General features: G+C 52.0%; 1 protein-coding gene across 2 annotated transcripts; it reads left to right on the forward strand.

Moving 5' to 3' along the window:
* Positions 1–822: 822 nt before the first annotated feature.
* pi4kb (phosphatidylinositol 4-kinase, catalytic, beta) lies at positions 823–11038 on the forward strand. Of its 2 annotated transcripts, XM_031749317.2 has the most exons (13): positions 823–1071; positions 2417–3041; positions 5106–5471; positions 6555–6599; positions 7806–8033; positions 8158–8385; positions 8818–8927; positions 9143–9247; positions 9336–9459; positions 9571–9836; positions 9911–10043; positions 10168–10288; positions 10364–11038. In XM_031749317.2, the coding sequence occupies exons 2-13, from the start codon at positions 2445–2447 to the stop codon at positions 10543–10545; spliced, it is 2505 nt and encodes an 834-aa protein (XP_031605177.1). In that variant the 5' UTR covers positions 823–1071; positions 2417–2444; the 3' UTR covers positions 10546–11038. The 2 variants fall into 2 exon arrangements, with proteins under 2 accessions (XP_031605177.1, XP_031605183.1); XM_031749323.2 differs by lacking the exon at positions 6555–6599 and having other exon boundaries at positions 826–1071.
* The last annotated feature ends 301 nt before the right edge of the window (positions 11039–11339 follow it).

An 11339-nucleotide genomic window follows, 5' to 3' on the forward strand; every position in this document is an offset into this window, starting at 1 on the left:
TTTATTTGCACTGCTGTAACTGGAGCCTCGTCGTCTCGTCTCTCTATATACTGGACTGTATGTAGCGGAGATGACAATAAAGTTTACTTTGACTTCAGCAGCGCGCAGGCGCACTGAGGGCTCTCGCGCTCAGTTTTCGTGTATAGAATTTCGAAAAAACATCGGTGCAAATTATAAGTCTGTATCATAATGTCCGGTGTTTTCGTGTTTGTTGGTTTGTTTTTATTTTGTTTTATTTTGCGAGTTGGTTATTAGATGCTGCTCCAGCCAGCCAGAGAATCCCCCGCCGCCCCGCCCTCTCCTCCCTGTGCCGCAAGCATCGGGCGCACCTCGCAAACGGAGGGCGCCCTTACTCCCAGCAAATGGGCGATAGAAAACCGATCGGTGCCTATGACATTCCCAATATGCGCTGGCTGCCTTCGGGGCAGCATGAGTACGAGCATTTTTTTTTTTTTTTTTTTTTTGCCGATGCCCGTGATGCCGCCCCCCATCACGATGCCGCCCCGGGCAACCGCCCGTGTCGCCCGTATCTAAAACCGCTACTGCACACACACACACACACAGATACAGCAGTGTGAGGGTTTAAATTCACTGCAGTGGATTAAGGCTGAGAGCAAAATGAGTTCACCTGAGAATCTTCAGGTGAGCCTGAGGAGCGAGGAGCTGAGGACAGGAAGAAGAGACGGGGACTGTGAAACATCGAGCCTCACACCTTTTCATCTGAGCGGAGATGAATGAAACAGCTTTGTGCTGCTGTGTGATCTCCATGGAAACACTTGAAGCTCTCGAAATAATGATTTACATTTTTTAACAGCGCGGAGGAGGCGGAGTCTTTGACGTCAGTGACGTGTTGAAATGACCCTACGCGGGGGGGGGGGATTTCTGTGATGGTTTGAGGCGCTGCAATGACCGCTCACCGCCACAGGGGGCACTGCTCAGACACGGTGATCTCCACAGAACCGAGGAGCGCAGAAGAAGAAGAGCAGCAGCGGCTGAGACGATGGCCGGACGCAATCAATGGATCCGAGCTGGACTTAAAACATAATTTCACGCGCACTGAGCCATCACCAGGTAAAAATGGCTTACTTGGGAACACCTGGACATGTTAGCACACCGGCTGGGCTCACCTGTCCCCGCACCGCTGCTAATGTTAGTTTAGCACCAAGCTTTAAAAGGGACTGCGCGCAGGCAGCAACAGTTGGCCTGCTAATGCTAAGCTAAGCTAAGCTAGGCTAACAGGCTGCAGCTAGCAGAGCCGCCGCTCGGTCAGCTGACTAACGGCCCGGTGACGGTCAGCTGACTGAGAGTCAGGACCAAAGCAAATATGGGGGACAGCGACGTCAGAGCTGGAATAGGGTCACTGGGACAGCTGACGGTCAGCCGTCAAACGGCCTGTTAGTTTAATGCCAGGCTAACAGCTGATTTCTGGTCCCGATGACCTCTGACCCCTGGGAGGTAACGCCTGTACAGCTGAAGTGGTCTGAGGTGGAGCTACAAAGATCAACGTGTGGGTGTTTTGAAGGTGTCTCACCTGACTTGAAACCAGTTCAGCTCACTCAGGTTGCCCCTATCAGGCCCCTGACGTCATCAGTCACAGGGGCGTGGTTATGAAACTGACCAGGCAGGGGTTGTCAACCTTACACACACACACACCTGTCCTGGTGACTCACTCTGCTCTTGTATATTTCTTCTCTGTAAAATCACCTGTTCACCTGTTAATGATTGGTCACATGCAGACTCCGCCCCTCATATGAATGCCTGGCCTTATTTATTGATGATGTGAGGAGTGCACCTCCCAGGAATCAGGAACACGAACCACACCCACCCCAGATTTAATCCAGATTGAAGCATCACACCTGCTGTGTGACGGAGCTTGTTTTATAGAGGGCAGTCTCTCTGATCAATAACTGATTATTTGATATGGCTGAAGCTCAGAGACCTGCTCAGGTGCGCTCTCACCTGTAACTGTTTCCGACAGTCTCTCTCCTCAGCTGTGACGTGAGCGAGCTGCACGCTTCCTGTGGTCGGAGAGTGTAGACATAGACATAAAATAGTTCCTCCTGTTCAGAGAAAGGTTTGTTATGTCTTTGCTGATCAGCAGAGCGGTGATTGATTGATCACAATCCTGATTGGGATTTCTCTGATCGATACAAGAAATCAATAATATCTGTTTTACTCTGACCCTGAAAAACAAAGATCTGCACATTAGCACCCGCTACTTCCTGTTTCGTAATGCATGATTGATCAGCAGATTGATCAGTTGTTTGTTAGCTGCTTGTCTGATGGTTGTGAACATGCCGTCATTTCCGTGACCCGGTGCCTAGCTCGCCACACAACGCCCCCTCGCCGCTGACTCATTGACCAGTCAGCTGATCTGACAACACACAGTCTGACCTTTGACCTCTCTCTCTTTCAGTGCCAGAGGGTGGAGCTAACTGGCAGCCATGATGGAGGACGCTGAGCTGGATCTTTCCCCCGCCCACTCGGATCAGAACAGTCCCTCCCCCTCCATCTCCATCTCCTCCTCGCCTTCGCTGTCTCTTCCCTCCACGCCGTCCTCGTCATGCGGCCCCCCACAGGCCACTACCCCTCCCCTGGGCGTTATCAGCGAGGGAGTGGCTGAGCTCAGCCTGGTGATTGATGCCGAGGTAGCCCAGCGGGCGTGTCAGGAAGTGCTGCAGAAGGTGAAGCTGCGACAGGTGGATTCTGACAGCGCCTTAACGCAGAGCGAGGCGGGACCAGATGCGCCGCCGTCTGACCCTGAGGGCCCGGCGCCGGGCACGGTGAAGAGCGCGCGGCGGCGGCAGAGACACAACCCCTCCAAACAGTCGTGGCTGCTGCGCCTGTTCGAGTCCAAGCTGTTCGACGTCTCCATGGCGATCTCCTACCTGCACAACTCGAAGGAGCCTGGCGTGCAGGCCTACATCGGTAACCGCCTGTTCAGCTTCCCGCACGAGGAGGTCGACTTCTACCTGCCGCAGCTGCTCAACATGTACATCCACATGGACGAGGACGTCGGCGATGCCATCAAACCCTATGTGGTGGGTGTGGCCAGGCATTATGGGGCCATTTGTTGGTGGATGGTAACGGTGTCGTTTGGTTTCTAAGGTTCTCTGAACGTCTCCTACTAAGTCAGGTGACCATCAGGTGGGGTGTGGCGTTGACCAAATCTTCTCCTAAACTCAGAGCTGCCAGTTTTCCAAGTGCAGTGAGCACTGCTGGACAGACCGAGTGCTGTACTTTAGATTACCTGTACTTTAGATTACCTGTGCCTTAGGTTACTGTACCATAGATTACATGTGCCTTAGATCAGCGGTCCCCAACCTTTTTTGCCTCACAGACCGGTTTATGCCCGACAATATTTTCACGGACCGGCCTTTAAGGTGTCGCGGATAAATACAACAAAATAAAACTAGTACCAGTACTGAAAAAAAGAAGATTTATTCATAACACACGTGAAAAGACCCAGGAAAACCAAGTTAACGATAAAAACCATAACAAAATAACGCTGAAAACTGATAAAAACCCTGAAAACCACACATTTCACACCTGAGCCTCAACTCTCGCGGCCCGATACCAAACGACTCACGGACCGGTACCGGTCCAAGGCCCGAGGGTTGGGGACCGCTGCCTTAGATTACGTGATTACTTGTACCTTAGGTTACTGTAGGGCTGCTCGATTATGGCAAAAATGATAATCACGATTATTTTCACTGAAATTGAGATCTCGATTATTTGATGATATTTATTTAACAATAACAATGTATTGAATAATGGCTTTAAAGATGTCAAAAAATAATATAAAATAGTGTGCAAATACTGATAACAGTGCAAATGTTTGCAATATAAAAAATAAATGAAAAATGTAAACATCTATGTTTAGTGAACTTCGAAATCCTGCATAATACTGGTTGTTCACTGTGTTAATTGAGCAGTGGTCTTTGGCGAGGAAAACGTTACCGCGTTTGTTATCTCCTTGTGTCTCTGGGAGCTGGTGGGATATTTAGTCGCGTTGTACAGGCTAGCGTGAATGGAGGTCTGTGAGGATGAAGCAGGTGTTGTCAAGAGTTTTTTCTCTATGTTCCTTCATTGTTTGATCGTATGTCACTTTGTGAGCGGTCTTCAAATGATTGAATAAATTTGTAGTGTTGCTCTGTGGTGCAGCTACGACACCGTGGCAAAGTTTCCACACTATGTCTACTTGATCCACGTCTGACTCCGCGAACCCATAATGTTTCCACACCACTGAAGTCGTTTTACCTCTTTTCAACCAGCGGCATTCTTTCTTCAGTAGCCATTATCCTCTCCTCTACAAATAACTTCTGCTTAGCTTTCCGAGCTTCCCTCGGGTCCTCTTAATTGTTGTGACGCATGTTTGAAATGCAGAGAGGTGCGCTCGATTTGCCACACGGAGCAGCGCGAGAGTAAAGCACGAGGGAGGTGCTAATAATCGGCTCAGTCATTTTTAATGATCGTTGAAAGCCCAGATCGTAATCTAGATTAAAATTCGATTAATTGAGCAGCCCTAGGTTACTGTACCTTAAATTACCTGTACCTTAGATTACTTGTACCTTAGATTAAGTGAGGTTACCTGTACCTGAGGTTGCCTTTACCTAGACAAAGTTACTTTAGATTACGTGAGATGACTTGTTTTCGTGTCAGTTTTGGTAGACCTGAGGTGCCCCACAGCGTGGAGGCGTTCAGGCTGTGCGCCGATGGCCAGGTGATGCTCTGACTGTGGATCAGAACCTGAACAGCACCTGTAACTCACATTAGTGATCACTCGCGTTATCAATGCTGTCAATAGATTCTGTATTCCTGCGTGGAGGAAACCATGCAACGTGTTCAGACCAAACATGGCATTTCACCCATGGACAGAGGCAGGTCCACGTCCATGAAGGGAGGAAATAGTCGTTACAGCTGATCACCTGCAGTCAAAAATGGAGGTGGCGCAGAGTTCTGCCATGTGATTCGCTCTAGGCAGACAGACCAGAAAAGTAAATCTTTAAATCTGAACTCCGAGGTGAAACTTGCCGTTTTGTCTGAACACGTAGTCTGAGCAGGGGTCAAAGGTTGATCAGTTGACTGCTTCCTGTGTCCTGCAGGTGCATCGCTGCAGGCAGAGCATCTCCTTCAGCCTGCAGTGCGCCTGGTTGCTTGGTGCCTACTCGTCCGACATGCACATTTCCACGCAGCGCCACTCCCGGGGAACCAAACTGAGGAAGCTTATCCTGTCCGACGAACTGAAGCCCGCTGGGCCGCGGGTCCGCAGGGACCCCCTCGCCCTGACGCCGTTCTGTCCCGCAGCGCCCCCCACCGTGGGTCCCGGGCCCCTGGGAGGAGATCACAGCCTGTCGCCCACAAAGAGGACGCATCAGCGCTCCAAGTCGGACGCCACGGTCAGCATCAGTCTGAGCAGCAACCTGAAGAGGACGGCGAGCAATCCGAAGGTGGAAACCAGCCAGGACGAGGTAACAGCCCGCCCTTGGAGGGTGCAGTTTACCCACCAAGGGGGTTTTCCCAGAACACCGCTGGCTGCCGATCACTCACTGCAGCTGGTGGTTCTTTATCCATCGATCCGCTTTTACCATGTTTTTGATCAGGTATTGAAGTGAAACGAGTCAGGTGATCATGCCCTGTGGGAGGTGTCTGCAGGTCAGAGTTCATTCGTTCAAACAAATTTCAGCTTTTAACCTCCTAAGAGCCAAACTCTTTCATGGCGTGCATGTTTAATCTGTCTTTGCTATTTGGGCTGATTGGGACCCAACGAATGTAGAAACAAAGATACATTTTGCTCTCAGACCCTCTGAGAGCAAAATGTAGTTTTGTGGTCTAGACAACCCAAAATGTCCACAGATGTGGACCCAGGTCCTAGGAGGTTAAAGGGACAGTTTCAACAAACAGGAAGCACTCCATCATCGGCCAATCAATGAGCAGATTAGAGACCAGGGCTCCATGTGGCCGAGGACCTGGAGCCAATCAATGTGAAACATCTGGAATCATCCAAACAAACAAACATCCGATCAGTTCAATTCAGCTTCATTTATATAAGAACAGATCACAACCAAAACCGCCTCGCAGTGATGAGCACTGAACAGACGCGTGGAAACGTGGCAGCTTGTGAGATCAATGCAGCCTGCAGTGTGTCCTCACAGCGTGAGCTCAGGAAACCTGCAGACAGAAATAAATCAGCTGATGAAAGGAGAGAGCACGCTCGTTAACACCTGAAAATCAAACGATGGCCTCAAATGTTTGGGTGGTAAGTCTGCACATGTTAGACACCAGCGGCGGCACTGATGCTGTCTCCGCCCACTTTTACTGTAACGGTGAGGCAGCCACAGGCGTTTAACACCACCTGAGCTCAGGTTGTAGTTTGCACGTGTGAAGTGATAAAGGCTCGTCACGGGCCCAGGCAGCGCTGATTTCTGAAGGCGGGACTATAACGCATCAGGCCGCTGAAGGTTAAACCTGCAGGACAGGTGAGCTTAGAGCGAGCACACCTGTACATGCCTCTCAGCCTGTCTGACTCTGACCTCCCGTCCTCTGACCCTCAGGACTGCAGCTCCAGCTCCGACAGTCTGGAGTTCGATTCACGTCCCGTAAGTTCAGCTGCTTCCTGTTCTGAGCTACAGGTGCATTGTGGGAAATGAAGTGTGTGGGCTCCTACTCTGGTTCTGGTTCAGTCCACAGACGTGTGCTCAAGCAATGAAACACGTGAGCGTCACGTCTGCGGACTCGGGCTGTACTCCAATCAGGATCTGATCGTCCTCGTGATTCCTCTGTTTGTGTGTCAGGTTTGTCTCCACTCACCGCCAGTACTCGGATACACTGATACTCGGATACAGAAAAGGTTTGCTCACAGATGTGAACAGTCTGAGATTTTTATGGAACTTTGATGTTAACGGAGAGACAGAACGTAAACACACGCATCCGTCCTCGGTGGAGAACGCCTCGCTTCAGCTGTGAGGTGTTTCTTCTAGTTGGTCAGCTGGCTCATATCTCCGGAGGATTCTGGGCTCCTCTCTGCAGAAACTCTGTAGATCCTTCAGGTTTGTTGGAGTTTCAGCTCCCTCTACAGAGTTCCTGCAGGGCAGAGGTCGGCAGCTCGAACACCGCGTGACCCTGATGTGTTTCTTTCTTAGCCACTGCTTTGTTTTGGGACCTTTCTACAGCCGCGCTCTGGTCTGAAGTTTTCCCGTGTGTGGTCCCATCCATCGGCTCAGAGTGTTTCCCCCTCCGTGCCTGACTGTGGGGACGGTCTTTACTGGGTCATGCTCTTTGGGTTGAGTTGGTGCCAAAGAGCTTTGGCTCCAAAGAACGTTCTCCCAGGCCTTATCCAAATATTCAGACTACAAACTTCAGGCAGCCTTTAAAAGACTTCAGTCCCAGCTGCCTTCAGATCATTAACAGGCTCCTCCCACCGATGGTCTCGTGTCCCCTTCAGCCTGCGATCATGTGACCGACTGTCACCTGTGGGAGGCGGGCTGGTTGTAAGGATCAGTTTGTAACTTTTGTGTGTTTTTCTGGATTTTGTTGGTAAATTTTGTGTCTCCGTTAAAATAAAAGTGCCCTAAAAATCCGAGACTGTTCACTTCAGCGAGCAGACTGAACACTTGAGGCGGGGTCAGGTGATTGTGACCTCTGCCCTCATGTTTGAGCTCGCTCGCTTTATCTGAACCTGACACACAAACATCAAACCTTCACCTCTCTCTCTCTCTCTTTCTCGCTCTGAGTTGGTCTGCTGTGACAGGCAGAGCCGTAAGCCCCTCCCCCTCGCCTTCTGACTGTGTGTGTCTCGCCTGCAGCCGGTGCGCCTGGCCCCTCAGAGGGAGTTCATCAAGTCTCTGATGGGCATTGGGAAGCGTCTCGCCACGCTGCCCACCAAAGAGCAGAAGACGCAGCGCCTGATCTCCGAGCTGTCGCTGCTCAACCACAAGCTGCCGGCCCGCGTGTGGCTGCCGACCTCCGCCTTCGACCACCATGTGGTGCGAGTGCCGCACACTCAGGCCGTGGTGCTCAACTCTAAAGACAAGGTGAGAGTTCACGGCGCTGCCCGCAGGAGGATGACCGCCGTCAGCAGCCCGAGTGAAACGCCTGTCAGATAACGTCCTGTTACCCGTGACCTCATCAGTCATGTGACCTATATCCTCCCCTCAGGCGCCGTACCTGATCTATGTGGAGGTTCTGGAGTGTGAGAACTTTGAGACGTCCAGCGTTCCCATCCGGATCCCAGAGAACCGGATCAGGAGCACACGCTCCGTGGAGAACCTGCCGGACTGCGGCATGACGCCGGAACAGCGAGCCGGCAGCTTCTCGGTCGTCCCGAACTACGACAACGACGACGAGGCGTGGTCCGTGGACGACATTGGAGAGCTGCAGGTGGAGGTGAGCATGTGATGTCATAGCCCGGTAGTCAGATGGTTCCAGAACACGCTGTGACGCAGATGGAGGTGAGATCTGTGCAATGGCACCGTTACCTGTTATTTAACCTTTGACCTCAGATGCCATCATGTTACAGCTTCATTAATGATCAGTGAAAAACACAAATGCCGCTCACACGTTAGCAAACATGTCTGACGTCTGTTTAGTAAACGAAAAGGCAGCCCGAGTCAGAGCACGCCGCTGCACGCCACACACAACGGTAATAAAGATGGCCGTCACCTTTCTAGGACGGCGTGCGGAGGCTCTCGCCCTCGTCTTCTTCAGCCGCAGTATTGATCCCAATACTCAGAAATCAATCAGCTGATCAGCCAAAGGTTCCTTCCTCATTGAGACACTGACCACTCCTACTTCCTCCCCCCGCTCCTCCCCCTGCAGCTCCCGGAGACTCACACCAACAGCTGTGATAACATCAGCCAGTTCTCGGTGGACAGCATCACCAGCCTGGAGAGCAAAGAGCCCGTGTTCATCGCCGCCGGAGACATCAGGTCAGAGTACACGCAGTACTCACACTTACAGTATACAGAGTACACTGAGAGTGCAGTATTAGTACTGATGAACGTATGAAGCAAGTCTCACTTCCTGTGTGAGAAGAGAAATATTTGTTTCCCTCAGTTTACCTGCAACAGGTGAGACGCAGCGCACTGAGTTAGTACAGCTGCAGGAATGATGGTGTATCTGTGTGCGTGTGTGTGTGTTTCAGGCGGCGTCTCTCAGAGCAGCTCGCTCAGGCCCCAACCACCTTCAAACGGGACCCCGAGGACCCGTCGGCGGTGGCGTTGAAGGAGCCGTGGGAGGAGAAAGTCAGGTGGGTGTGTCCTAAGGTTTACTGAGCGCATGCGGTGTGCTCTGATGATGGCGTTGGTGACGATGACTCCCCCGTGCGTCTCCTACAGGAGGATCAGGGAGGGCTCTCCGTACGGACACCTGCCCACCTGGAGGCTCCTGTCTGTCATCGTAAAGTGTGGAGACGACCTGCGGCAGGAGCTGCTCGCCTTCCAGGTGCTGCGGCAGCTGCAGGTAACACCACAACATCACACGTCACATGACCTCACACCTGTCCCTCCGCCCTTTGTTTTCTCATCATCTCCTCTCTGTGTCATGTGACGGCGCTGTGGACGGCACGTGCAGTCGATCTGGGAGCAGGAGCGCGTGCCGCTGTGGATCAAGCCATATAAGATCCTGGTGCTGTCGGCGGACAGCGGCATGATCGAGCCCGTGGTGAACGCCGTGTCACTGCACCAGGTGAAGAAGCAGAGTCAGCTGTCGCTGCTCGACTACTTCCTGCAGGAGCACGGCGCACCCACCACCGAGGCCTTCCTCACGGCGCAGAGGAACTTCGTGCAGAGCTGCGCCGGCTACAGCCTCATCTGCTACCTGCTGCAGGTCAAAGACAGGTGAGTCCGTGACATCTTCGCGCCTGTGCACCCTGCCCGAGCGCCGTGCTAAATTTGCTCCTCCCTCCTCGCAGGCACAACGGGAACATCCTGCTGGACGCCGAAGGCCACATCATCCACATTGACTTCGGCTTCATCCTGTCCAGCTCGCCCAGAAACCTCGGCTTCGAGACGTCCGCCTTCAAGCTAACCGCAGAGTTTGTGGACGTGAGTACAGCGAGGGGGCGGGGCTTCCTATTAGAGGAGGAGGGCTGAGGGAGGCTTTAGTGGGAGGTTTGAACCCTGGGTGTAATATGTCAGGTTGTTTTTAACCCAGAGTCTCATCTGTCAGGTGATGGGCGGGCCCGACGGCGACATGTTTAACTACTACAAGATGCTGATGCTCCAGGGCCTGATCGCAGCCAGGAAGCACATGGAGCGCGTGCTGCAGATCGTGGAGATCATGCAGCAAGGTGAGTCGCCACAGCTCCTCCTGGTGGCGGTTCCCTGCCCCGCAGCACTAACTCCCCCCCCCTCTGTGCCCCCAGGCTCCCAGCTGCCCTGCTTCCACGGCTCAAGCACCATGCGGAGCCTGAAGGAGCGCTTCCACATGAGCCTGACGGAGGAGCAGCTGCAGCTGCTCATCGATCAGCTGGTGGACGGCTCCATGAGGTCGCTCACCACCAAACTTTACGATGGCTTCCAGTACCTCACCAACGGCATCATGTGACCGGTGCACAGACTGAGGAGCTCTTATGACTCCGCCCCCCTCCTTTATTTTATTCCAGTTTCTTTTTGTTGTCTTGTCTTCTCCAGGAGTTCATCTTCCTCTTTGTCTCGTTATGTTTCTCCTCTTCTTCCTCTTTGGTTTTCCTTTTTTTTTTTTCCCATATGTGGACTTATTGGTTGCTCCCCGGACTCTGAGCCAATGAGAGAGCAGCCCACTTTTAGTTGTGACCTGTGAACTGTGAGCAGAATGGCGCCGTTTCCTGTTTTACCTGTGAAGGAGTTTCTTTGAGCCAATTAAAACCAGTCGCTGTTCACCTGTAGCTCTGCCTCCTCTGATCTGATCAGATGGCTTCCTTTAGTTTGTTTCTGCACACAGCGAGCTGACATCATCCTGTCACATTTCCTCCTACATCAGCTGCTACTGAGAGAGATTTTCAGATCAAAGCAGGAAGTTGTCTGGATTTTAGGAATAAAAGTTTCAGATTTTCTTTGAAGGTGTTTTATTTTATTTCAGGTCTGTGAAAACTGCGCACACACACACTCAGTGTTAAACTCAGGCTTTTTTGATCCACTTCAACTCTGAGTCCGAGTTGCTGCGGTAACAGATTCTGAACTTCTGCTGGCTACCAGGTGTTCTCTGACTCCTCCTCTCCTGCTGCACCTAAACCAGCTGACTGACTCAGTGATTGATTATCAGCTCAGATCGGTAGTCTGCATCTGTAATCTGATTACATTTACGCCATCACCACTGTCGCAGTACACTGATCAATCACTGATCACGCTGGAGGAACCACA

This window comes from Oreochromis aureus, linkage group 11 (genome assembly GCF_013358895.1).
Source record: "Oreochromis aureus strain Israel breed Guangdong linkage group 11, ZZ_aureus, whole genome shotgun sequence".
Taxonomy (NCBI): Eukaryota; Metazoa; Chordata; class Actinopteri; order Cichliformes; family Cichlidae; genus Oreochromis; species Oreochromis aureus.

What these genes read in the sequence shown, in the direction of transcription:
- pi4kb (XM_031749317.2), top strand. Translation starts at nt 2,445, where the DNA reads ATGATGGAGGACGCTGAGCTGGATCTTTCCCCCGCCCACTCGGATCAG. An exon ending in ATGCCATCAAACCCTATGTG is followed by an intron (nt 3,042 to 5,105) that starts GTGGGTGTGGCC and finishes TGTGTCCTGCAG; the next exon opens with GTGCATCGCTGCAGGCAGAG. An exon ending in ATCGCCGCCGGAGACATCAG is followed by an intron (nt 8,928 to 9,142) that starts GTCAGAGTACAC and finishes TGTGTGTTTCAG; the next exon opens with GCGGCGTCTCTCAGAGCAGC.